Source organism: Rasamsonia byssochlamydoides, assembly GCF_041956645.1.
Source record: "Rasamsonia byssochlamydoides strain NRRL 3658 unplaced genomic scaffold VTN77scaffold_9, whole genome shotgun sequence".
Taxonomy (NCBI): Eukaryota; Fungi; Ascomycota; class Eurotiomycetes; order Eurotiales; family Trichocomaceae; genus Rasamsonia; species Rasamsonia byssochlamydoides.
This window is the reverse complement of record NW_027192392.1, coordinates 150,556-177,297: the sequence shown is the minus strand read 5'-3', so window position 1 is coordinate 177,297 and position 26,742 is coordinate 150,556. Positions and strand designations below refer to the sequence as shown.

Genomic DNA, 26,742 nt, shown 5'->3' with positions numbered 1-26,742 from the left:
AAAGCGAGCGCATCGCGTGTCATCGCTGGCCTTTCCCGGGTCCTCTATCCTTTTTTTTCCCTGGCCGTCATCCGTCATCTTAACGACCGACCTTTTCTTCTCTTTTCTGTTCTTGTGGATTTGTAAGACTTCATGGGAATGGTGGGAAAGATACCTTACTCTGTATTTTTAGCAGTAGCATTTTAGGCGTCTATCAATGGCTTTCTTCGTTTGATCTTTTGAGCAGTGAGCAGCTTATATACCTTCGTTGTCAGGAGGCGACTGAGTGTAAGGTATATGCACTGTACGAAGCATATACGGTATACAGCCCCAGAACCTAGCCAGCTCAAAGGCTGGACGACGAGTATACGGAGGTGACAAGGTTTCTCAGTAAAGTATTCTACTCGTACCTAGTCAGTAGTAGAAAAAGAAGAGAGGCAAAGGCCGTCTCAATGAAGTTCAAGGAGTTTGTGGTTACCTGACCGTTGATAGGATTATGATTATGAGGTCTCAACCAATAAAATGTATGTACTTCTTTGCCAATTACCTAGGTAGGTACTTTCAAGAATTGTCCAAATTAGGCTTAGAGGCTTTCCAATTACAGACTTGCTGGTCTTCGACTGTTCATGATCTTCGGGTATCGCTCCGATCGTAAACGCATCTCTGTTAGTGGCGGGGGCCGGCTTACCAACCAGTCAGTGATCAGAAGGAGGAAATTAAACCGAAGCCTCGGTTCTTAACTGGAATGCGAACAATGATACTTCCCATCCGTCCTTTCTGCGCATTTGCAGTTGATTGAAGCGAGACTTGGAATTTGTTTTCGAATCCGATCAGACAGGCCATTGGAAGGGTTACGACAAGGCATCTACATACATTCTATGTGTGTAGTTTCAATCTACGGCTGTGATCTGACAGCCTATCAACATCATGTTTGAAGATTCTAATAATACCTGTCCGTCTGTTCATGCATGCACATTCTTGTCACTATCTGGAGATATCTTGCTCTTGAGATTTGACACAGTAGATATCGTTCTTGCTTTCTAATCGAGCCTTGCTGAGTTCACACCATGCCATCGGACAACCCACCCACACGTACCCCGCCATTGCCCTTCGTGCAGCTAATGGCTCTGAAGAGACTCGGCGGTAATAACAGTACTACTCAAAGCGGCAGCGTGGAAGAAGCTGAGAAAGAGGAACATTTCCAATCCATCGCCCCGCCGTATGCTCCCGGTATCGCAAATGCGGCTTTCGGAGGGCATGTGTTTGCGCAGGCAGCGTATGCGGCGTCTCAGACGGTTAAGAAGGGGTTCGTGATACATGTGAGTTCTTTTTCCCACAACAACAACGGCTGGTGTAATGGGAATGAAGTGATCATTTGTTAATATGCTCTCATCTAGAATATCTCAGGATTCTTCCTCCGACTGGGCCAGCTCGATGTCCCCTTCATCTACTCAGTCCGCCACGTTCGAGATGGCGGAAATTTCTGCCTCCGCGCTGTAGAGGCCAGGCAAAAAGGCAGAGTCTGCTTCTCTTGCCTCTGCTCTTTCAAGCGTCCTGAGACTCAGCAGGCGAATTCCAGCCATCAGCCTCCTTTCTCCGACCTGCGGAGACGCTACGGATCTCTTATTCGGGGAAAACGTCCGGAGGATCACCCGCTCGCACCGGGGATCGATGCGCCGTGGCATATTCAGGCCGTCGAAGCAGGGAAACACCATGAACGGGATTTCCCCGGTGTTGAAGTGAGGAAAGTCGATATGGAACAGTACAATCAAACAGATGAAGTCAAGAAGAATCCGCATGAGTATCGACAATTGCAGTTTTATCGCTTCAGGGGCTCCCCAGATATTCATGAATATGAACATGAAGGGGGGAACGGAGCTGGTGAGCTCCAGCAAAGCAAAGGCCGCGATGGGGAGTACGACAACCTCTTCGCATGCGCGCATCTCTACGCCAGCGACAAAAACTCTCTGTTCATCATCCCCCGCGCTCTGGGCCATCCCGACGACTGGACCATGCTGACGAGCCTGAGTCTGACGGTGATATTCCACCAACATGGGGACAAGTTGAGGATGATCGACTGGGACTCTGGAGAGAGAAAGTGGTTTCTGGAGGAGTTCTGGACTAGTCGATCGGGGGAAAATAGGGCGTTGCATGAAACTAGACTGTGGACTGCGGACGGGATACTGCTTGCGACTGCTGTTCAGGACAGTCTGGTCAGGCTTAAAGGGTCTGGAGGCTTTCCGAAGCTTTGACGGGTTCAAGCATGTACTGAGATCAGAATTCTGGACGTGACTTGCTGTTTGCCCTGTTGCAGGCAATTCTGAGCTGAATTGCTGAAGAACACGCTCAGAAGAGTATAAATATTGCATTATGATATATTCCACTCTCAAGAAGGGCAGACTAGATATACTGTACAATTTCTGTTTGATAACCATTGTTAACCTTATCTGGCATCCGGCAGGGCACGTGCCAAGTTAACTTCCAGCACCCGCCATGACGCAAAGTCCACAGCGGGCATGGAGGGGACTCTCCACCCAACTTGAACCACCGAGTCAACTGTCATCGATATCGCTGTCTCACACCTTCAAGCTCCTGAAACCATCAAATCAAATGTCTGCGTACAACTTGACACTTTCCAGACAATGAAGCATTTGATCCCCGTTCCGCACGGAGAATGAAGAAGACGCTTCTCCTTGTGTTTGTGCACGGGTTCAAGGTGGGTCCCGCCCCGGATTCCAGCCCAGCGATCTTGCTATACTGTATACATTCTGTGTATATGCCTGTATGGCTGCAAATAATGAAGCAGGGCTCGAGCTGATATCTATGGGCCTCTTCCAGGGCGGCAATGATACCTTTGGGAAATTTCCGGAGCATCTGACCGCTTTTGTCAGCCGTGCTCTTCCAAACATCGACGTCCTCGCTGTGACGTACCCCAAGTACGAGACGAGAGGCGAGCTGAAAGAATGCGTCGCCAGGTTTCGGGAATGGTATATACTATGATCCTTTTGTCTCTGCTCTGTCCTTCTGTCTCCAACTGACAGCACGTTCGACAGGCTTCAAGACAAGGTCATCGACCTTGAAGTTGCGAACCAAACGCCGTCGCCGACAATCGATCCGTCCGTTCATGTCATTCTGCTTGGGCATTCGATGGGCGGCATTGTAGGCGCGGAGACTCTTCTTCTGCTGGCTTCGGAGCAACCACTTCCTCCTCCCTCATCGTTGAACAAACGCACGGAATCTGCGACTGGAAGGCCGTCGTCCCCCGTCGAGACGGCCCCGTTCTTCATGTTCCCACATATCCAAGGCCTTGTCGCGTTTGATACTCCTTTCCTGGGAATTGCGCCTGGAGTCGTCTCGCACGGGGCCGAAGAGCATTACAAAACCGCCACGACCGCGTACAGCGCCTTGTCCGAAGTGGCGGGGTTGTTTGGTCTTGGAGGGAGCAAGACGACTTCTCGAACGACCACCACGACTTCCACGCGGAAGGCATTGCCACTGCCCGCCGCAACGGGTGATGCCACCTCCGACGACGCAGCAGCAACCCCGTCATGGCAGCGTTGGGGCCGATACGCCATGTTCGCGGGAGCAGCGGGAGCAGTCGCCGCCGGTGGAGCAGCAGCCCTTTACTCGCAACGAGACCGCATCACCGCTGGATGGAGCTGGATGGCCTCTCACCTCGAGTTTGTGGGCTGTCTCGCGCGGCCGGGGGATCTGCGCAAACGCGTCGCTTCCCTCACCGATCTGCACAAGGATCGAGGGATCGGCAGCGTCAATTTCTACACGTGTCTCGGCAGGGCTGCTGCCGGCACTAGAACTACCACCACCAGGACTACGAGTCAGACTCGGGGCACATCGTCATCGTCGTCGTTCATCCGACGCCTCCCGCGAGGAAAGATTCGGACTTTCTGCCAGTTACCGGAAGACTTTGACAAAGATGATCCAATGATCAGTAACAGTACTGAATCAGGACTGAAATGGCTGATCGCTGTGAATGACAAAGCGCAGGATGAGACGACCGCACATACCGCTATGTTTACACCGAGGGATAACCCGTCGTACTATAAGCTCGCTGGCGAAACGGCCAAGGTGATTGTGAGACTGGTGGATGAAGGATGGTACGCGTCTGCTACCAGACCTCAACCTCAACCTCAACTTCAACTTCAACGTAAGAGCAGTACCGCTGGGTGCAGGAGTCAGGTGTTGCCAAGGAATGGCACTGACAGCCAGGAGCACAATCACAATGACAGTGGGTTCATGGAAGCAGACGACGTTGTGGTTGTAGATCAGACTAGACTAGAAGACTATAGTACAGTATAGTATACTATACTTACTATTACTATACTAAGTATACACTTATGTATAGTACTGTTGACTAGACTAGGCTGGGTCATAGGTCTAGGTCATATATGATATGTCATATGTATGCTGTATGTACTTCTTTATAGCTCCTAGAATACTATCAGACATGAAAAATAAAAAAAATAAGAAACCCCCCTTCCCCATATGTCCGAAAACAATTATTAGGAACGTAAATAACGTGAAGAAGATCCCATGCAAAAGTTGAATTGATTAATAGCAGGTTGTACCATACGACGTGCAGAAATTGAAAGGTGTGAAATACTGTCATTGCTCTGCTCTGAAATTGGAGAATACTGTATCTTGCCCCATGCATAACATAATATAAAACTAATTGCACCGAAAAAAAAAGACGAAGAAGAAGAAGAAAGGGGAAAGTTAGACATTATATACAATTGTAGCAAAGAAAAAAAAAGGGCTCAGACTTCAATCAGTAATTGTTGAGACCGCCCATGGTCGAGTTTCGGTAGTGCATGCTGGGTGCATATTCCGAAGCGTTGTCGTGGTGGTACATCATGGTCATCCGTCGGTCCTCTTCTGGAAGGAGTTCTTTGACTTCCCAGTTGTTTTGCTTGAGGCCCACCGAGAATTCGAGATCTTCTTTGGTGATGGAGTCCCAGTACTAGAAAACTATGTGAGTTCCACGATCGAGCGGCTTGATATGCAGACAGCAGCTAACTTACCTTGTAGACCATCATGACGGCTAAGAGATTGCAAAAAGTCGCGAAGAACAGGCCATCCAGATAGTGCTGCACGTTGTCGCAAATCGTCTCGCTAAAGGCGTAGAGGAGCACCTGTCCGATGATAAAAACAAGCACTCCAAATGCAATGTGGCCCAATGGCCAGCGGTCCTCCAGGGTGTTCACCACCAGCAAGATCTGCATGACAACGTAGACGGCCAGGCAGATGGCGTTGAGGATGTAGATTACCACAAACATGCCGACGGTATTGGTTGGGCTGAGTCCTCCCATTCCCTTGAAAGTGAACAGGGAGACGATGAAGGAGATGGCGAACATGCCCAACGAGCTGAGCCGCAAGAGCCAGACAGAAAGAGTTGTGCCATCCTCGTAGAGCTGGAAGCCCACAAATCCGTTGATCAGAAGACATGTGCAAAGGGCAGACGCCAATCCATTCTGCGCTGCGGTGAAGTAGGGGAAAGGGCCGCTTCCCGGCGGGACGACACCTGCGTCCAGAACGAGCGAGCACATGGTCAAGAGCATGTAAATATAGAAGAATGTGGTGATCTCCTTGCGCCCTGTAATTGAATTTATCAGCCCCCGCCTTCTGCTACGGCATTCCACAGTTCATGAGAAACCTACCGACGGCAGTGAACTTGGACCGGACATGCAGAATCATCACTGCTGTCATCCCGAGCGCCAGGATATGCATGAAGTCTGCCGCTCCCTCGAAGATAATTGTGTTGGCCAGCTCGATATTGCGCGCATAGCACTTAGGTAAGATGCCAGCGGAGCCTTGAATTGGCGACGGAGGGCCGACCAGAGAGCATAGTGGAAGAGGCGTCTTGCGGCAGATCGAGTCAAAATCCCCGAACCCCATGGTGCAGATATGAAAGAGTGACGATAAATTCAGACGGTGATGCGCTCAGCGGGAATTTGATGATGGTGGGGGACGGACACGAGAGGGTGAACTGTCGATGGAGAACCCCCCAAGGCGGCGGGTCCCAAACGAGTGAACCAAGGCGAAAAACGACGGCGAAGAACGATAGACGGGTTCTGATCAACGAGCGTCGTGGGATCGATGCGGGACGTCAGAAAAACACCGATAACGTCGGTACCAAGGGCGCCGAGGAGGCTCTTGGGTGGGTTGCTGCCATCTCCAGCATCCTTCTTCTGGACTCAGCCTGTTGTCTCACTTGGCTATCACGTGGATTGGGATATGTTTTGCTTTCCCTGTTTTGGGCTAGTGCGATGAGATGGACACAAACAGTTAGACTCTTGGCACGTCCTTATCACGTGAGCAACAGCCATACCTAGCAAATCGGAGTGGGCAGCGGATCCGCAGTTTCCCTTCAAGCTTCGGTCGGAGGGTCCTGCCCTGAAACCGCCTTCCAAGGCTGAAAGTCAAACAGAAGTGACCCGTGACTAAAATTTCAACCGCAACGCTGCCCAGCGGAGGCACCTTCCCCGGAATCGAGCCCTTGTCGGCCTCTATCGACTCCGTCTCCACGCATGATGCCGCAGGGCTACAAACAAAACTAACGTGGAACCCTCTGCACAACCTTCTAGGCATCAAGGCCAAAACTCGTCGCCCTCCGTTCTTCCAATCCTTGTCGATGGAGGTGAGCGACTATCGATAAGCATACATATTGATATTAATCTTAGATTGCCTCTTCAACCCCCACGTCAATGAAGATCTCTGGCCTTGCGGCCTGAGGTTTTGAGAAAATCGAGACTAATCGGATAATCTTCCGTAATCAGGAGCATCACCCCGCCATCGACAGCAAGGAGGTGCACTAAGCTGCACCATTAGATTGAGACTCGATTGCTACATTAATTATTACTATTGTGGATCCGAACTTTCCTCTGCGTCAAGCTCAGCAAAGTTGAGACGAAAGTCTCTGCTTGTAGCCGCCAGGATCCACCCTCCTTGTGATCATTCACGCTGTTTTCTCGGAGGAACCTACAACCCTGGATAGGTCGAATCAGTATACGCGGGGACTCTCGGGGATTTCCCTGGTGGAGTTGAAAAGTGGTCGGATACCTCTCCCCTGTTGCTCTTTCTGTCTTCCTTCTCTTGTAACAGTCTTGTTAACTGACTCCTGGTGGAGCACTGTCACTGTCACATGTGGCATCGCCTGATCTCTCCCCGAAATGCGGTCTGGCGTGACACCCAACCGTTGCTCCGTTCGGGCGAGAAACAGGTCGGCTTGTTTGCGGCATCTGTCGGTGTGTCAGTCTCTTGAAGCGACCCCTTAATACCTACGGAGTACCTAGCGATTTTCGGTGTCCGTGCTGTATCACAGCAGCGGCCCGAGCATCCCTGATCAGGGATTCGTGCGCAATCGTTATCGATTTGATTGCATTGTTGCGTCAATAAGATTAATGAGACTGCCAGGGCGATGACGGAGTAGTCACTGATGATCTACGGCCTGATCCCCCTCCATGAATTGAGATGTAATTGCTGATTCGAGCGGATAATTCAAGGATCGGTGTCTTGATCTTTTTTCCGGCCCTGGTCTGAAGCTGCTCATACCAAACAGCCAGCAGAGTCTCACTTTCTTTCAGACATCGTTTGTAACCTGGAATATGACCTCTTTTCCAACTACTCCGTACTTGTCCCCGCCTCCACCAGCAAAACTTGTGGCGATGCCGCCTAGATGTATGCATGAAGATCCCTGTTAGCGCCACGTGTGTGAAGAAGGATCAACGGCTGCTAGCGACGCAGTCGATCTCCCATTGACCCGGAGTCGAACTAATATCCTCATGTGGATACCCGATTCTTGTTTTTCTTTCTAGGACGGTGGGACGGCTTCCTGCAGGTTATCTCCCGAGACTTGTCCGCGAAACTTCCTCCAAGTCAGTCAAGACCCGCTCCTCCACTCCGATTAGGGCAACTCAACGTATCTCCTGCTCCAAAAGCTCTCCAAAATGTGACGCCTTCACAATTTATTCTCCCTCGCAACATTCGTTTCGCAAGAATAAAACCAACGCCTGTAGACGGGTGTCTGCTTGGTCGACATGCTTCTTTGTTCACAGGCAAGCAGTTCGAAGCAGCTTTTTTTCAAATCATAAATTATTCTCTGTGCCTGCCTCGTTGGTGAATCCTATCTGAAAATCTACATCTAGTCAGGTTAGAAACCAATTCCTCTTGTCCTTTCCAGGCAATATCCACAGCTGATCTCATCTTTTAGCAGCTAGATTCCGCGCATGGAATGATCGATATGTGCAACTTTTTCAAGAATTACTACATCTACAGCTCATGTCGTGACCCCGCCGCTCACTTTTTCCGTACGTCTTTGGACGGGTCAAAAGACGGCCGATGTGCAGATAGCCCTCATGACAGATTCATTGTGGTCATCGGAGTGTGTCGAATATGTTCTCGCTGATCAGATATCTTCTCGAACGCTTGGATCGCGGATAATCCCTCGTCAACAATTTTTGCCTCAACCATCTCAACCAAAATGTTGACTCTTCCATTTTCTTCTTGGATACCCTCTACCGCGCCTCGGTTCACATGAACGAAAGTTTCTTTTGCGTTTGATCGCTTACTCTTTGGTTACGAATATGGATTGAAATCTCCGGATAATCTTGGCGATCGCACTGTTTACGCTCTTTTTGTTGGATGCGCTGGGCGTTGGTATTGATTATTGATTGTTAGACCTCATAGACCAGGATTGTCTCTCGCTCTCAGATTGCAACTGCGACTATGTGTATTCATGTGTATTCTTAATTTATTTAACCAGAAGTGAGCAGCCTTGGAGTTTTGGAGTTTGGCACCCGTTTTCCATTGGTGGCCCCTTTTTTAGATCTTATCACCTGTTGGCCCATCTGAGCCAAGCACCCACCCACACACCTGCCCAACCTGTACTCCTGGAGATTGCAATTTGCAACATGGCGTGCCCTGTGAGTGTCTGTGTGTGTGCTAGGACGGTCTGGCCACGGTCTCCACTGCAAAGCCATCCTGGACGTCTGATCGCCTGGAGATCCGAAAAAAAAATCTATGCTCCAGCCATCTCACGCCTAGCTGTGATCTAACTCATCTAGGGAGAGTCCGACCTGATGATAAGATTCCTAGGACCCCTAGCGCCGAGTATAGTTTTCCACTAGGGAGCGGAGGCGCCAGAACTCCGTACTCCACCGTGTTTCCGATTTCCGAAGTGTGTGCCGCTGTATGCCTCCTACATGCGACCCCACCCCAGACAGGCTCACGCATCTTGCTCGGAGAAATCTCCAATGGTCATCGAGGCATTGACTTCTTCAATCATCCTCTCATCCTTGTTGTCGGCAATGTCTACCATCAGGAAGAGGAGATGCTTAGCGCTGATCCCCTTCTTACTCTGCAGATCTCATTTCCGATAAAGTGGTGATGCACACACTGCAATAATAATTAATGCTCACTGATCGCCCGACTCCAGCCTCTGCAACGGTCAGACATTTAACTATGCGCCCTAATTTTGCCGGTCACCTCGCCGTCCGCAATCTTCAGGCGTCTGTCACAATCGCGCCATCGCCCAGACCCTGTCTTTTTTATTCATCCTGCGAGACAGAATCCTTGTCGTCCAATCGTGCAACATGGGGTCGCAAGTCAAAAAAAAAAACAACCAAGCAAGCTAAATGTGACTTGAATTATTGCAGGCTATGCAGCTATACTGATAGAGTATGTACTCGGTCGTATAAACATGTTTTAAGGTCGACAGAAAGGAGCTGGTGGTGTGCTCACCACCAACCACGGAGTACTGATTACTGATTATGCACTCCTTATCTATCACGGCCAATCTAATTGCTCTGCTCGCATCAGGTGCAATTAATTTGTTCTATACATCTAGACCATCCTCCCCATAACATGCATTTGTTGACGCCCGCGTTGCACCATCTTGCCTCGAACTGTACACCGCAACCAGAATGAGGGATTTTGCTATCTCCCCGAAGTTACCGAAAGGCTTTCACTGCCAGAAGTCCAGCTTCTTTGTGTGAGAGAATGTGTGTGGGTGGGTATCCTGCGAGACAGTGTCTTCCTGTTTCGTATTCGGATTTGGCAGTCGGTTTGTGATCGTCCTCCCCTTTAAACTCCACAATAGCTTACCTCACTCACTTCAATATCGCTCTCCTGGGACCAAAAAAATTCGCCTATTCGCGAATACTCCGATTATTACCGTCTATTTTGCTGCGAATGCAAGTACTCCGTACAGTATACAGGTTGACCGTTTCCTACTGAAGCTCAAACGACAAGCTCACCCTAACCCCCTCCTCCAATCAGCCGGAAATGACGATTTAGGTAGAAGCTATTTTCAGAAATGATCTAAGTTCCAACTAACGGTGCACGGAGCTCGAGCTCCGTCGCGTCTAGCTACTCTACTCTACTCGATTCGACTCGACTCTGCTCTATTATTTGACTTGGCTTGACAGCTCCGATCAGACAGTTACTCACAGCCTCACAGGTTGGCCAGCTTCTTCTATCAGCAGCTTGGTCGATGGTGGCACAAATCGCCTTCTATTCGCATTGTTGTACTATCAGCTCGTGTGATGGTGACCGCACTCCTTCAATATAGATATTTGGGACTCCTGGCTCCAGTGTTTGTGCTTCGTCAGCTACCTACCTACCTGGCTGTTGCCATTATTCGGGGTGATTTACGAGGTACGGAGTTAGTTACATGGGCAAGCTAGCTATTTATTATATCAAGCTTGCGCAACGGCAATGGTGCGGGTGGGGTTTGTCCAGGTACTGTACGCACGTACCTCCGTACTTAGGGAAAAATGGAGAATCATTCGAACTGCGTAGGTAGGTACCTAGGTAGCTAGCTAGTTAACTAGTTTAGATAGTTTAGATACATATAACATACATAAGTATACATAAGTATACATAAGTATACATAAGGATGCTGTGCCGTGCATATATATATATATATATATCAACCTGTCCGTCTATTTGTATTTCTTTCTCCGTCTATCTAATTGGCTGGCTCTTTCAGCACCCCTCCTCCCTTGATATAGCCCCGCGGCCCCGCTCAGTACCTAAGTAAAGACCGCGGAGAGGGGGGCGGGGCCGGGGAGTTATTATTATTGACAAGTTAGTTACGACACCAATGCTGTGTCTAAGGACGGAAGTACCTGCCTAAAGAATCGTGAATTACCCGAAGGGCTTGTTTCATCCAGCCATGGACAAGGATGACTATGGTCTAGATGTTCATCCTTCTTTTTTTTCTCGCCTCATTTGTACTCCGTATTCTAAGGGTGGTGGGGTCAGACTGTTACGGACCAACAAGGCTGAGGATCACCCGGAACTGCATTATGAAGCGTTACCCGCAGGACAAGATCAAGTCGCGTGACTCAGCAGAGAGTCCCAAATCATGTGATCAAGATAGTCCACGAAGGGACTATGCAAGAGAGTCCGCGAGGGACTACAAGGAATAGTCCATGGAAGAACTATGAAAAGGAGTCCAAGAGGGATTACGGAAGAGGAGGATATCAGGGACTACAGGAAGGATTATAAAAGGACAGACACTCTCGCTCTTGTATCTAGTCTTTCTCTCGATCGCGTTCAATTCAAGTGTTATACTTCGTTGATTACTTGGAGGGTCAGTAAGACTACGAACTCCTATTGGTATACTTTGTATAGCTTTAGTAGGCGTGCCTCTGACTCAGTCGTTCTTGTTACTCTTTGACCTAAGGGGAGAGGCCCTTGTTACTTGTGTCTATCTTTAGGACAGTCAGTCCACTGTGAGTCTATATTGCAGTCAGCATATAGCATTGACCCTTTGAACTACCCGGTAGTTCAACTTGATCCTTCGAAACGACCAATCCAGGAACCAACGACGACTCTGTCAGACCCGCGCGTAACACAGACGCACTGACCTTGTGCATATGCCAATTCCATTTTTAGGGATAAAATAAAATAATAGGTATAGACCCATAGCAGGTCATACGAAACCTGTATCTCCGTACTCTGTAGTAAGAATTTGAACCTACAAAAAAGGTACTCTGTATATGTAGGAGATTTAAAAGTTTTATATATATAGTTGGTAGGGCCGGGAGTCAATGGTCCCAAAAAAAAGAAAAAAAGAAAAGAAGAATTGTTAAGGGGACCAAGGGAAGAAATAAGTAAGGGTTGGAGAGTATCTCGAGTCTCGACTTTGACTCTCCACTATCCAGTTGTACAGGTACATTACTTATGTACTCCGTATGCTGTACATACTTTTCGTTGATCAGGCTAGAAGTGTACCTAAACTGGTGCACTCCACTTATGTATGTATGTATGTATGTATGTGCATGTACTCCGTGCAGTACCTAACTTCGGCACTTCCATTTAGTCTCCGTACGTAGTAACTACTAATACTGCCGGTAGTTGATTTAACTACTCCGTACCTACATAGGACGGTAGAAACGAAGTAGTAACCCTAGTACTCCGTACTCCATACGGAGTATCTAATGATAGGTTACGGAGGATTTTATTAATTAGTGCGGCCGTTGGACAAACTCCATTCCACTCCACTCTAAGAACCCACCACCAAATTGGAACCGACCAGCCTTGGCTTACGAGTATGGAGTTCGGAGTATTTAGAATTTAGGATTTAGGTACAGAGTACATACCGAATAGGGACCGACCCCACAAGGTACAGTACGGAGTACATACAAAGTCAAGGTCAAGCTCTGATCATCCGGTGCAGGTTAAACGTTAAACTAAAAAGAGAGGGGAGCTTAGTTTACTGTAAGAACTTAATCCTGATATCAACAAAAGCAATGAAGACGATCTATTTCGACTAGACTGGATTATACTAGGCTAGCTCCTACATAGTTGACAGACAAGACTGAAGGACAATGCTTAAGGAAGATCACAATCATGAGAATCGAGGCTGATTATAATATAAGCCCAAATCCTTCTTCCACATCCCGTTCTTTGTCTCGGATAACCGTTTTGCTTCACGGGTGAGATTTGCTTTGACCCTAAAACTCCGAGGGCACTAACAAGTGACAAGTGACAAAAGTATACTTATTAGGTAGGTACTACTTACTGGTGTAGTAAGGGTGATAGATACGGATAGATATGCAGTAATGTATGTATGTACTGTACTTCGTACGGAGTGCTCCGTATTATATCTGATTCCGATAAATTAATTAGGTAAAATAAGAGACCGAACCGGAGGATTGATCATCACCAATCGCCCATGGCAAACAACAAAAAAATTCAATCCCTAGATAATTTTTATATTACTCGTATTAATTTTTGATTTTAATTTCTCCTTTTATCATTTATTGGCTTAATTAGACGAGGATGGATGTGATATCTTCTCACAATGAATGACAATAAATAAATGAACGAACGAATGACAACAGTCGGTATGTACCTATTGAATTAGATAGAAAGGAAACAATCATTACAAAAAAAAAACAATATTAGTAACAGAATATACTAATATCAATTAATGCTGTTTGTGAAACCTTCACTCTGTAAATCCCAGGCAAGTCTCGTCAGTTGTGTTTTTTTTTTTGACTGTTTCTCCAACTCGCTTGCTTCTTTTTTTACCCCCAAGATCAGTTATAGTTATTCAGATCTAGTTATAGTTATTCTTCGCAGTAATAATAGTAATGAGTTGAGAAAGTTCTAGATCCGGACCTGGAGGTTGAGGTTGTTGACGTAAGTCTTACTGTAATGTTTGCTTGTTTACTTATAATAATATCAACCTCCTTTCGTATAGTGGTATGGTTGGGACTGGTGTAGTAGTTGTAGCTACAGTACTAGGGCTGGGATACCAGGATCTCGTCTCTCTGTTCATTCGTTTTTTTTTTGTTTCCTTTTCTTTCTCTTTTGTATAAGGTAGAAGTCACATCTCAATTACCCTTACACCATACAAGAATAGTCCGCTTTCATTTTTCTACAACACATCATAACCGATCATAAGGCCCCAGTATCCGCTGCAGACTCGAGCTGCGGATCCGCCCTACTCGCGACATCCCAATATCCACTTCCTCGCCGGGATGTTCCCGAAAGACCGGCAGCGTCGAGACCGTGGTGGATGATCTCATCCGGTTATGCCCAGCGGACGACGGCATCACTGCCTTTGCTGGCTGCGACAGCTGCGACAGTCGGTCTCCCTCCTCCACCGTCATTAGGGAGGGACTCTGTAGAAAAGATTGAACGCGTTCGTCCTCCACGTCGCGACAACGACGCGGGATTGGGGGTGTCGGTGGGTAAGGTGGGTTGTCGGGGAAATTGCTGCGGCGATCGATAATCGGTGGTGGGAGGAATTCTACCGTCCCGCTCGTCTGGCGCTGTTGCAGTCGTTGTTGCCGCTCGCTTTGGTGGTTCACCCAGCTGTATATGGACCGGAAGCGAGGCGGCTCGCTGTCGTCGGTCATTATGGTCTCGCGGTAGTTGCTGTTGGTTATCACCGAGGACGCTGCAGGGGTCGTCGGGGCTGTGCTCCAGGAGAAAAAGGACATCCCTGGCCTTCTCTTCTTGGCCATGGTCGAGCCACGTCCGCCCCTCGAGGGCTCAGACTCAGACTCGCTCTCTCGCATCAGATCGAGTAGTGCCTTCTCGTTCTCCGCGCCCCAGGAGCCTGAGCTCCGGGTTCCAATCGTAAGACGCGCGATGGGGGTGGAGTGAGATGTTTTATCGTCATAATAAGCTTTCTCAGACGTCACCATGGCACTCGACTTTGAGTGACGTTTCAAGGAGCGCAAGGATGGCATTCTCGTGAATGTGTCCACCGGCCCAGCATCCATCTCTTTTACAGTCAGGGTCACCGGTCGAGGTTTAGCCTTGTAGGGCCTTGCGCCTCCACCCTCACCATCACTCAGTGACATCCATTTGTGCTTTTCGTTGAATCCAGAAGATCCGTTCAAGGACGACCTCTTTCGTCTGGTGATACACGACCAGAGAGTAAAGCTCGGCCCGTACTTCCGTCGTAATGTCAGAAAGACGATCAGGAACACAATTAACGAAACTCCAACTAATCCATTTCGTCAGTGGGACAGACAGACAGGTCGAACTAATCCACCTACCCGTCAAACCGACGACCAGACCGGCTTTCTCAGGACCTGTCTGCAAGGCCGAATGGCTTTGATAATGATCATTGGATGGTGATGAACGGTCTCTCTCACAAGAATCTACCTGACCGGTGGTTGGATCTTGGTCCCCGAGGTAACAGTTGTCTGCCTCTGCAGTAGCGGTGGCAGTGGCAGCCAGGCCAGTGATTGTAACTGTCGTTGTCTCAGGGGCAGGGACAAAGGTAGGGATGGGAATAATCGAGGCGGCTACAGGTTGGACATCTAAATCATAACTTCCATCATCGCCGTCATCGACCTCATCATCGTGCTGGGCTACGACGACCCATTTCCGATTTCGATTGAATGGTATATTTCGTCGTCCCGTGAACCGTCCGCTCGAGACACTTTCACGGACAGGTGTAGCCCGTGGCGCAAGATTTGGGATCCTTCGCTCAGCGAGGGCATCCCAAGACCTGAATGGAATGTGATCTCCGTCCATGACTGATGAAATCTTCAAGAAGAGATAACTTCTGCAGAAACAGATCTATCCTGGAGATCGCCCTTGAATCATGCAATAGTTCCCTGATCCAGCTGAAGGTGAAAGAGAAATGACTCGCTTAGTCTGACGTCTACCTGCGACGCCGCTGGGAAAGGAGACATAGAAAATACAAGAAAAAGAAGAGGAAAAAAAAAAAAGAAAAAGGTAGGCCAGCCAGCCAGCAGCAAGAAATGAAGGTGTGTACAGTACAGCACAGTGATTCGTATCTCAACAGAAAAGAAGAAAATAAAGAGAAGCAAATGGTCTATGTCTAGTCTGGCGGAGATGTCGAGGTCTTTTCCAGCAAGACCTAACCAACCAGTCTCCAAACAGATGTTCTAGGCATGCAATAATAACACACAAATTAAGAGATTAAAACAACAAGAGTCTTAGAAGAGATCTAGTCTGCCATGCTGGAGGTGGAGGATATTGAAGAGGCGGCCTCCTACTCCTCGCGTCTCATGCCGATGGAGCCAGCCACGGAGAGGACAGGAGAGCAGACAAGCAGATTAAATAGGAATATAACTAAGCACAATTGACAAAAAATAAAACAGAAAGCAAAAGAAGAAAAGGAAAGAGAAGACAGTACAAGACAAAACAAAAAAGAACGAAGAAGAGAGAAAAGTTGGAGGTTTGTTGAAAAGAAGCTGGAGAATGGTGCAGACAACTTTAGTGAAACAGGGATGGGCGATTGATAGCTTTTACTTCCTCCGACCACCTGACTTACTACCTACAGGCCACACTACCTGATAGTGATACACGCACTATCATGCGGAATAAGACGGACGAACGGTGATGCAATCCCCCTGTCATTGAAACGAAACAAATCCGAAACTATGGCAATTTGCTGGTCGGTGTGAAGTTCATGTCACCCAACCATGCCACCATTATACTAGCTAGTAATCGCTTCTAACTGCTTTCTATCATCAATGTACGGAGTACTCTGTAGTCCATGCTGCCCTGCTCTCCTTGCACAGTTTTGCAACCATAGCAAGGAGTACATATGTGCATATGCTCAATAATGTGGCACAAGAAAGACTGCAAGCTCAAGTTATTAATTAGTCGACACGCAGATAGATACTGGCAACGACATCGCAGACATATGTACCCCACAAGTAAAGTTACAACAGCAGCACTGCCATGAAGAATCCTTCTGTAAAGCTTTTATCCGCCCAGTCTACTGTAAGACCCGCAGGTTTGCGGTGTAATTACTCCGTACTCCGTACTTTTCTTGGATGACCCGGGCGTACGGAGTACTTGCACGGAAGTAGATCCAAGCCACGAGATGGAGAATAATTATTACCTGAGTTTTCGAGAGTGTGGTGAAAAAGCATCACATCAAAATGTATAACGATCAGCACCAAGAACCACTGAATAAACCTGAGACGAGACTTAGGGTTGCAGTTAGTTGCAAATGTCGATGGGGTTCGTTACTAGACTATTGTTCCAGCCTCTGCTGTTTCCTGTCGCACCAGTGCATCATCGACAATGCACTAAATACTTAAGCTTGCTCCAGACTTTCAAGCAGATAATAATATCGAGTTATTATAATAGCAATGTTATAGTAATAGTGGGCGCACTCGATACAACCAGAGTTACTATTATTGCTGGTTACTAGACGATTTGACACAAGACACTTAGTATACGGGACCACCAGAGTTTTGAAAAACCGTTGATCAACGGTTCCACTTATCAACCATAGAAAAAAAAATAATAAATTCAACGTCAAAATAAAGATATCTCTCCTTCCTAAACCGTTTATTTAAAAAAATCTGACTTTTCATTAAAAAAAAAAGAAAAACAATTGTTCATTAAAAAAATAAAAAATAAAAAAAAACTAACTACTTCCATACCAAACCAGAAGGGTTTTTTTATTTTAAAAATCGTCAACTGACAGTTTTTTATACTGCAAACGGGTTTCCGAAAAAAATTAATATCATTCTAAAAAAAAGCTCTTCATAGTTCATACCTAATTAATTAACCATTCCTAAGAATCTAACGTTTATAAAAAAAAATCAACCTTTTTTTTTTAAAAAAAAACCCCCCAACCGAACTTCCTTAATATTAATCCCCCCTCTACTAACATCTTTTTTCCCCAATGAAGCTTTCTTTATCCTTTATCTTTTTCCCGCCTACCCAAAGCTGGATTCAAACTACAACTTTCTATATATATAATCTATTATGCATACAGGCTACGTACACTATGAGAGTACATTCTACAAAGAAGATATGGCTTTGATTTCTATCTGATCTATATAGCCACTAGACTAAACATCTAAACTATCTAGGTAAATTCTGAGGGTGTGGTGGAGAGATGGATACTATTTATTAAAGGCTATCTTATTTTTTTTTTGGAAAAGAAAAACATTCTCCTAGAATCTAACGTTTTTGTTTTTCTCCTTACTTACTAGCTTGCTTGCGAATCTCAGAAAAAAATTAATCAATTTGTCTGACAATTAATTAACTACCTACCTAGGTACATACATACATAAGTAAGTCATGGTCATGAAAATCAATCATCCTACCTATTTGACCTTATTCCTTCCTTATTCATTATTCCTTATTCATTGCATGGAGAGTCAGTCATTGAGAGTCATTGAACTGGTGATAGTGAAAATGAAATCAGTCTGCGACAACAACACATATAACAAAGGGAAAAAAAAAACAAAATCCTGCGGCCTTGGAATATTCCAAGGTTTCGTTCTCAATCAATCTCAATCTCGTCATCAGTCTGTTTTGTTCTGTTGAAGTAATCAATAAATCAATCCATGGAGAAATTGTGCTGGGTCTGTAGGACTAGTGTCAAAATTCTCGTCAAGAATCATCATGTCTGGTTTATCTGAGGTTTTTTTTTTTAGATGGCAGTTGACCAGAAGTCACGACATCATCACCTCTATCAGACTTCCCATGGAAGAGAGAGCTTGATGTCTCTGCTTCCCAAGTGGTCTTTATTAGAGCTTTGTTTTCGGCTCCCGGACCATGCAGTATAGCTGAAGATCAATCAGCAAAAAAATCCCATTGACTCAACTGGAGGACAGCAGGAGTGTGCGAGATGCAAATTCCACGCTTATATTCTATATCCAGTGAAGAGTGAACTGAATCAGGCGGAATCGAATGACTGCATACCTCACACACATCCCCCTCATCCTTGCACTCCATCTTCTTCACCACCTCAAAGCCCAACTTCCGATAAATCTCCACATTGGGCACACTCTTCGAGCTCTCAAGGTAGCATTTGACGCCCTCCTGATCCGCCCGTTCGGTGACGACCTCGAACAGTTTCCTACCGACGCCCCTCCCCTGCGCGTGGGGGCTCACGGCGACGATGTTGCAGAAGTAATAACCCCGGGGGTCCGTCCAGATCTCGTTCTGGACTTCCTGCTGCCGCGCTTTCCAGATCCAGTACCGTTTGGTGTTGAGGCCGCCGCGGCCCAGGTAGCGGATGTTGTTGACCACCTGTCGGAAGGAGAGGACCCATGACTGATACCAGGAGTACCAGCTTTCGGGTTCGGAGGGGGGATGGGGCGGAAGCCAGCAGGAGACTCCTACGATCGATGACGACGATGACGTTGCAGACGTACTCTTGTCGACCTCCTTTGCGACGAAAAAGAGGGCATTGCTGATCCCCCAGAGGCAACGGGCCGTGAGCGAGTCAACATTTCTTTGCTTATTGAACTATTTGCATCACAACCTCAATCATGAGAACCGCGAGTCGTGTTATCGACCGCGTTACACAACAAGGCAAGCTGTTAGCTCGGTTGATTTGTAGATTCGATCCAGGCACGTCATAAGCCAACCTGGACGGGAGGGAGCATCAACTTTCCGGGATTATGACAACAAAAGCTACCAAGCTTCGTCCAGTCGTGGACTGTCTATACAATACATACCTTGGAAGGATCGTTGAACACCCAGCGGTAGTAAGGATCGTCGGCAAAGGCCTGCTGGATACATTCGACGGCGCCAGGGATGTCCCCTTTTGTCAACGGAACGATCTGGACTGAGTCGACCGGCATGATCTCTTCTAGCTCAAGGAGCAGTCCACGTAGAAGTCCACGTAATGAGTGTCTTAAGCAGGAATTGCAGCTGAAGCTGTGATAGAATTGGAAAAAGGAGCATCTGAGTGCGGGACCAGATGAGATTGATTGATCAACCAGCAAGAGAGTAGTTGTTCCCTGTTGGCAAATTGATGGGAGAGAGAAACCAAAAGAAAGTGATTAGAGAGTAGGCAAAACTGAACAGTGTTTTTCTGTCTCTTTATCTGCTGATGCCACAGTTCCACCCAGTTGTTGTCCTAACCAACCTCTTTCATCTATCCACGCTGTGCAACCTCAGCTGTCACTGCTTCCTGGACACGGCAGATCGAAATGCTGACCGGGTGAGAACAGAATGGACGACACTCCGACTGACTCGTCTTACACTGCGCAGTTGTTTGAAGGACGGTCCACACTGTCAGCATCCGCGAGTGACCACAATCAGACAGCTACCACAGCTCGGATGGATCAGAGATCAAGTGGACCTCAGGTTCTTCAAGCTTAGTTTAGCTGCGATAGAAAAAGTGGGGCGAGCGGAGATGGATAGAGGTGGAACAGGAACTTGCAAGGAGCGGGTGATGCCCATGCAATGCCAACTCAGGTGATCAGCCAGGCCAGATGCGAATTACCAACGAGGAGTCAAGGACAGAGGACGCCTTATTTATACCAGTAATTGGAACGGAGAGTCTGCAAGGAAGGGCTTCAAGCACAGAAAGGTCTCAGATGCAGTGGACGGCGCGTGCAGCGGCAGTGGGGAAGGCGCCTTGCCTTGGAGCCTCTAGCCTCTAGCGGCTAGCCTCTAGCCGAGCTAGGCAGCTTGATGCGCTAGTCTTATCGCTTATCATCGCCTTGCCGTGCGGAGATCGCGGATTGCTAGAAATTAACTGGGATTCGAAAGCATTGCGCAGACGAAGGAGGCATGATGACGCCGATCAGATGGAAGCGCGGAACTATACCGCACAATAACTCTACATACACAAACCTATATACCAGACACAAGTCTCGCAAAATCGTATCGACAAAAGGATAGGGACTCGTATCGTGCATCATGCATACCCAGATCTCCGCTCGTAACACCGCTCAAGCCCTCCAAAAGAATCGACACACGGAATCCCGCCCAAATCATGACCAGGCAACCAAAATCCCGTCAGCAGGAGCATGCGAAAGCCCACACAATGCAGTCCCAGACCCAGTGCATGCAATAACACATGGCTGATATAAAATATATATAAATATATATATCAACAAAACGCCGTCTATCGTACTTTTTTTCTTACAAAATTCCCAGACCTCATCATTCGTGGCTTCATCATACCAAAACATCAAGGTCAGACGTAACGATATCATCGCGTACACTTCATTGAACCGTCGATTCGCCCAGACGAACCCATTCTCGAGGAACGTCCATGCTGCGGTTAACGCGCCCCCCAGGCGTAAGGGGCACATCGACTCGACCCGTGCCCCGTTCATCGTCTTCATGCTCCTCATAATATGACAGCCGCTGGAAGTAGTCGGTCAGAACCGTTTCTCGATCGGTGTCTCCCACGATCGAGGTGTACTCCGGCGGCGGCGTGATCAACGGCGGCGGCGGCTCGAGCTCTTCGAATGCGGGCGGGGCGAAAGACGGGGCGCGGATAAGATGCATCGGGCGAGGAGGTTGGCGCTCGTTGGGCTCGTGAGCCAAGTGCGCTTGCTCAGGACGGGCGAGACCGCCGGATCCAGACGTCAAGCTGCGAGGAAGGCCAGAACCACGGCAGCGCTCGTCAAGTTGAGTGGAAGACCTATTGCGGCGGATCACTGGAGCACCAGGGCATCCGCATTCGTATTCTTCTTGCGGGATCACCGGATCGGACGATGGGGTGCTGTATGCCGGAAGGTAGATGTTGGCCTGCGTGGCCTTGCAGGAGAGGATGTGGAAAGGAGAATCGATCGAAATTTCAAAGTGTCGCCGTTTCGTAGGATCCTTCTCGTCGACTTTGGACAGACGCATTACGATCTGCCATGACCGTCAGCACGGATCTTAACAAGGGGCTTTCTGCCGACTTATCTACCGACTTACCTTGATCCAATGGTTGATCTGGATATTCTCGTATGTGGTGTCGAAATGCAGCCGTTGCGATTCATCCCTTCCCTTCATCGCATGGCAGCTGGGAAGCTGCACGTTGAACTCCATCTCCGTGGGTCCAACCCCGGTGTCATTCGAGAGATTCCCCAGCAGGCTCGTACTATTCCGGTCTACCTGTTCCTCACCCCGAGCGGCGGCTTCCCGGTTATCCCAGCTGACGCCACCGCCAGCGGTCACCCGCATGGTGCTCCCCGGATACGCACTCATACTAGGCGAATCGGCGCGTTTTTCGAATAGGAGGACCTTCTTTGGAGGCTGAAACCGATGGACGGACTTGTCGGAAGTCCAATGTTGGATATTCTCAGTCACATACACTTTGATTCGGTGACATTCCACCTTGGCCAAAGGCGTCAATTTGAATGCGATCGGAACCTGTGACCCCAGAGGAAACGATTTCCCCGAAATGACAATATCATAGTGAAGCTGGTCCTCCCAATTGCGGGAAATGGCGATCGGCTCGACCTGTTCCAAGGACCCCTCGGCGGGAGTTCGGACGACCTCGACCTCGACCGATCCCAGTAGATTCGGCCGGAAAGCACCGGATCGCTCCACGATGGCTTCGAGGTCATAGCGCACAAAACCCAGTTCGCTCTTGATCGTCTCCGGGAGAGAACCGTCGATCGGAAACTCGAAGCCGTAGAGATAGTCACCAGGGGGGAAGATTCGGTAGGGACGCGATGCTGGCGCGTGCGCGGTCGGCGGCGGATCATTCTCTCCAAGACTGCGCGAATTATTGGACTGTAGGGAGAGTCGTTTGAGGTCTTTCGGCGTCTCCCTGTGCAGCGATGTCGTCGATCCACTCTTCAGAAGCTCCCGAGTTGTAGTGGTCACACCATGAACTTTGTGCTCTTTCGTCGTGCTCGACGGAGGCGTCTTGGCTAATTTGTAGTAGTGGGCACCGTACTCGTTCTGCGTCAGAGCGGTGTCGCCATGGTTAAAATAGACCATGCCATGAGTCACGAGGTCCTTCTTGTCATGGAAGTGCACTTTCTTTGGAGGAATCCCTAGAAATGGAAGTCAGCGGGATTGCCGCAGCACTCGCCAAAACGTATTCTTACCATCCGGCCAATCCGTTTGTGCACGACCCCGGAAACAGACGGATACCTTTTTGATCTTGACGGATTTCGTGGTTTTGATATGCAGATGTCCACGCAGAATTGCCGATTTCTTCGTACTCGGGTCGTTATGGTCGTAGCCAGGGAGAAAGAGCACCGGCTCCGCAAGCGCTATACTGACTGTGATGCCGTTTCCTGTGGCGACGACCTTTTCATTGCGCAAGACTGGTAAGCTCGTGGGAACGTCCGGCTCGGGGCTGCTGGGACGCTCTCGGGAGGACGGTCGCGTGGACGGTTGCGTGACCACTCCGCCAGTCATCGAATGGGTGGACGGCGAACTCGACCGGATGTCACTCACATCCGTATCCATCGACGGTGCCATCTGCTCATCGCTGGGGGGCAAAATGATCTCAGAGATCGGGCGGGAGCGCGTCGACCTCGGATGCGGCAGAGAGGCCGGGCCCGGGGGAGGTGACGGGGGATTGCTCGAAGATCGAAAACGAAGGAATCGCTTTGCGTTTTCCCGTGATCCTGCCAGCTTTGCCAGCAACACGACCAGATCTTTGGAGTACGCTTTGGACGCGGCCGACGCGGTAGGTGAGCCGGGAGTGGTGTTGCAACCTGAACCGCGGCGGGCAGAGCGGAAGCGACGCGGGAGTACTAAGTGAAAGGCGTCCGGAGACGACGACCTCGAGCACTGATCCATCCGCTCGTCATTAGTACCAGAAACTGCAGGAGAATGCGACGACGTAGGACGACGATGATGGGGTTGAGCGGCCATCGTTCTCATGCAATGCAAAGGCCCAGGTGCTCAGAAAGAGCGAAGGACCACCACAGCAGTCGTGGAGCAGCAGCAATAGATAGATTAAATGCTGCCCCAGGCTCAGCTGGCGGTGTTGCACAGCGCGGGTGAATTATTTTGGTATGGAGTGGATAGCCACAAAGAAATGGGGGCCTTTTGCAGACACCAGTCACTGATTGCCCTTGTTTATTCCTTATGCAGGCATAGGTAACGGGGGTGCAGATGCGGAGTGGACAAAGCGAGGGTTTAAAGTCTGGCAGGCGGACACTTACAATGTGTATATGTATAGAGCTATGAAGGACGAGATGCCCTCAATAATAATAATGTACACCGTATGTACGAATAGAATAATGTGCACAGGCGGCAGTCCCACACGCGGTCAGGAGGCAAGGCAAGGAAGGAAGTCTTGTGATGCTAGACTGATCGCCCTTGAATTCTTCCTGCCACAGGTCATAAAGGCCTAATCCCAATCGCGCCTCAAAAATCGGGCCAGATGCGATGGGCTAGTTGGTCAGCGGCCAGAAGTGCGGTGCGGGTGCGAGTTGCAATAGCAACGACAAGGCAACGGGAAATTACAAAGAGCGGTAGAGAGGGAGGGCAGGCTATCCAGGCCGTGCACGCTATACAAGAACAATTAGGGAGAGAATTAGGAGGGACTATGGGCCGGGGAGGAGCCCGGTTTCTGCGGCGGCGAGGTCCTTTTTCAACAGGAATGCAGTGATGATGACGCGGGAGCCGTGGATTGGGGGCAGCGACAGTCCGGCGGCGCAGGTGGGCGGCCTATCACTGAACCAGGTACTGCTCATCACCCACATCATTCCTGCTTTGCGGGCCGGTCGGCACTCTCTTGCCGGACTGAGAATTTTATTCCATTTTTAAATTTTAATTCCCTCGATTCCGCCTCGATTCCGCCTCGATTCCGCCTCGATTCCGCCCTGCTGGGCTCTGGTCAAACGGCCAAAACTCGGGATCGGGGTGGATGGAAGCAGTCTGGAAGGCCTGGATCAGGGCATGCTGAAAAAGATCTGCTGCATCTGGAATTTGGAGGGAAACGGCCGATGGTTTGATGTTCTAATCACACGCAGCACTTACGTCGCCTCGAGTCAACCTAGGTAGTTAATCGGAGCGAGTCCTGAGCCATGGTCAAGAATTATGGATTTGAAATGATACTGGACAGCCGACAGGCATATGCATGTCGACATGTTGCGCCGTCCGGAGTACAGCTTGTGGTTGGAAGAGAAGGCTGTCTCATCAGCAACAGCGGTGGTTTGGCAAATTGGTGGCTGCGGGGGATCATCGTCCTCAGCGCTTAAGCTAGCGGGAGATCAGAATACAGATTAGTCGCTACTACTAGCACCATCGACACCACAAACTTCAAAAGTTATAGCAATCAAAAATCAGAAATAGAAATAAAAAAAATAAATAAATGAAATGGAAAGTCCCTTCTTACTCCTACTTATCGAGCAATGATTGTCAATTGTCAGCAGCCTACTTTCAAACGAGACTCCTGTCTGTGCACTCGGTAAGCAACTAGAGCATCGTTAGTCAGGCGACGGCTTGCCATGTGAATGGATCAGGCTGCGCCTCCATCACTGACTCACAGGGTCTGGCCATGCTGCCAGGCTGCCAGCGAAGAGGAGAACCTGCTGTCTGAGGCAGCAACAATAATAATATCGCTCCCAAAGAGGCAATTCCCCTCGGTAGTTGGTTTTCGTGGTTGAGACTGATCGATGACCTCATCACCCGAGCCCCCCATTTCAATTTAGGTAATTTAGGTAAATTCTGCAGGGTCTCCGTCCGTCGGCTTGTTTTCCGTGCGGTGCGCCACATGAAGGACGTCGGACGTCACTTGCCCTGAGATCGGGTCATGAATAATAATCTGCTGTGCAGTGCAGTGCAGTTTCCTCATCGCGGAAGACGTCTCCGGCAGTCGTCTTCGTCTTTACCAGCTCAGCTGCTCAAATGGCTTTCCGGTTCTGGAGTCTTGAAGGCCAGATGGTGTGACGAAGCTGGACGTCTGACGTGATTACATCATCCTTAGCTCTGGTCTTTACCTTTTTACCTAAGGGATCTGCCGCGCCACTCGCCGAGTCACTCCTTCGGGCAAGAACCCGACAGTAGGTACGGAGTAGTATTTCCCAATTTATGCTTAACAAAAACGCAAAAAAAAAAAACGAATAAGCGAGAGCTCAATTTCGGTCGATCTCGAAGCAAGCACCAATCATTGCTTTTCTTAACTCTCGGTAAGCCTCGCCATCGGAACTACCTGAAAATGGGACTACTACAAGCCTACCTAATAAGGTAACCTCAGACTGGCGTACGGAGTAAGGTTAAATAAACTAAACTCCACTCCACAACGATGGATGATAGATGCGACGATGTATGTATGTCACGCAAGTCATTTGTTAGTGTGGCTAACTAGGTAGTAGTCCGTAGTCATCGCATTATGTAAGAGTATATCAACTCTGTGATGTGTGTGTGTTCAAACTTTTACTAAGCGAGCCGCTGCCTGCAACAATCAGGTACCTTAGGTACCTAGGTGGCTTTCGAATCGAATTTTCACGAATTTTAGACGATCAATATACTCAGGTACTAGATAGAGTAGATACAAGCAATAATTACAATCTACATACACTGTCTACTCCGTACTGCACGGAGTACACCACAGCCGATCCTTCTAGAAGTACGTAGATCGATACGCTATAGATAACTCTATTGTGATTCATTCTTCGGACCTAACCAGGTCCTTTTGTACACAGTGCATGTTGACGAATTCCATCGAGGCTTCAATCGAATTAAACTTGGAGGAGTCGAGAACAGTAAGTGAGTGGTATGATGTCAGTCTTGGGGGAGCAAGATCAGATCTCTGGTCCCGTGCCGTCCCGCACCGCATCAGGACTACCTTTGGTACGTAAGGTACCTAGGCACAGTACACTGTACTTGGGTTAGTTTCCTGAATAGTCTTAAGCTTAAAAAAAAGAAAGAAATATAAAAAGATACTTGGAGACGTACGGTCTTGTGTTCTTGGCTCCGCGGCAGGATCATGCCAAACTAGGAAGAACTACTGCACAAATTGAATTAGTCTAAACTGGAGAATATCAGGAAGATTATAATTATCTAAGTGCCTGGTTGTCCTTTCAAATTGTTGAGGTCGATACTCTGTTGTTAGGAGTATTAGCATTATTATTA

General features: G+C 48.5%; 8 protein-coding genes across 8 annotated transcripts; 3 read left to right on the top strand and 5 right to left on the bottom strand.

Annotated features, from left to right (window-relative positions):
• Nucleotides 1-1,046: 1,046 nt before the first annotated feature.
• Nucleotides 1,047-2,231, top strand: VTN77DRAFT_9493 (uncharacterized protein; the record flags this gene model as incomplete). Its single annotated transcript, XM_069426107.1, has 2 exons — nt 1,047-1,298; nt 1,377-2,231. 2 exons carry the CDS (start codon nt 1,047-1,049, stop codon nt 2,229-2,231), a joined length of 1,107 nt encoding a protein of 368 aa, XP_069280616.1.
• Nucleotides 2,232-2,653: 422 nt separating this feature from the next.
• VTN77DRAFT_9492 (uncharacterized protein) lies at nt 2,654-4,296 on the top strand (the record flags this gene model as incomplete). The annotated part of the gene is made up of 3 exons (XM_069426106.1): nt 2,654-2,695; nt 2,818-2,966; nt 3,033-4,296. The coding sequence occupies 3 exons, from the start codon at nt 2,654-2,656 to the stop codon at nt 4,294-4,296; spliced, it is 1,455 nt and encodes a 484-aa protein (XP_069280615.1).
• A 469-nt stretch (nt 4,297-4,765) lies between these two features.
• VTN77DRAFT_9491 (uncharacterized protein) lies at nt 4,766-5,892 on the bottom strand (the record flags this gene model as incomplete). The annotated part of the gene is made up of 3 exons (XM_069426105.1): nt 4,766-4,957; nt 5,019-5,590; nt 5,655-5,892. The coding sequence occupies 3 exons, from the start codon at nt 5,890-5,892 to the stop codon at nt 4,766-4,768; spliced, it is 1,002 nt and encodes a 333-aa protein (XP_069280614.1).
• Nucleotides 5,893-5,954: 62 nt separating this feature from the next.
• VTN77DRAFT_9490 (uncharacterized protein) lies at nt 5,955-6,812 on the top strand (the record flags this gene model as incomplete). Its single annotated transcript, XM_069426104.1, has 3 exons — nt 5,955-6,154; nt 6,466-6,634; nt 6,774-6,812. 3 exons carry the CDS (start codon nt 5,955-5,957, stop codon nt 6,810-6,812), a joined length of 408 nt encoding a protein of 135 aa, XP_069280613.1.
• A 7,083-nt stretch (nt 6,813-13,895) lies between these two features.
• On the bottom strand, nt 13,896-15,501 carry VTN77DRAFT_9489 (uncharacterized protein; the record flags this gene model as incomplete). The annotated part of the gene is made up of 2 exons (XM_069426102.1): nt 13,896-14,965; nt 15,018-15,501. The coding sequence occupies 2 exons, from the start codon at nt 15,499-15,501 to the stop codon at nt 13,896-13,898; spliced, it is 1,554 nt and encodes a 517-aa protein (XP_069280612.1).
• Nucleotides 15,502-18,491: 2,990 nt separating this feature from the next.
• On the bottom strand, nt 18,492-19,553 carry VTN77DRAFT_9488 (uncharacterized protein; the record flags this gene model as incomplete). The annotated part of the gene is made up of 3 exons (XM_069426101.1): nt 18,492-18,530; nt 18,667-19,215; nt 19,428-19,553. The coding sequence occupies 3 exons, from the start codon at nt 19,551-19,553 to the stop codon at nt 18,492-18,494; spliced, it is 714 nt and encodes a 237-aa protein (XP_069280611.1).
• A 1,375-nt stretch (nt 19,554-20,928) lies between these two features.
• VTN77DRAFT_9487 (uncharacterized protein) lies at nt 20,929-23,532 on the bottom strand (the record flags this gene model as incomplete). The annotated part of the gene is made up of 3 exons (XM_069426100.1): nt 20,929-21,567; nt 21,631-22,700; nt 22,755-23,532. 3 exons carry the CDS (start codon nt 23,530-23,532, stop codon nt 20,929-20,931), a joined length of 2,487 nt encoding a protein of 828 aa, XP_069280610.1.
• Nucleotides 23,533-24,030: 498 nt separating this feature from the next.
• VTN77DRAFT_9486 (uncharacterized protein) lies at nt 24,031-25,309 on the bottom strand (the record flags this gene model as incomplete). Its single annotated transcript, XM_069426099.1, has 3 exons — nt 24,031-24,173; nt 25,046-25,083; nt 25,155-25,309. The coding sequence occupies 3 exons, from the start codon at nt 25,307-25,309 to the stop codon at nt 24,031-24,033; spliced, it is 336 nt and encodes a 111-aa protein (XP_069280609.1).
• Nucleotides 25,310-26,742: the final 1,433 nt, after the last annotated feature.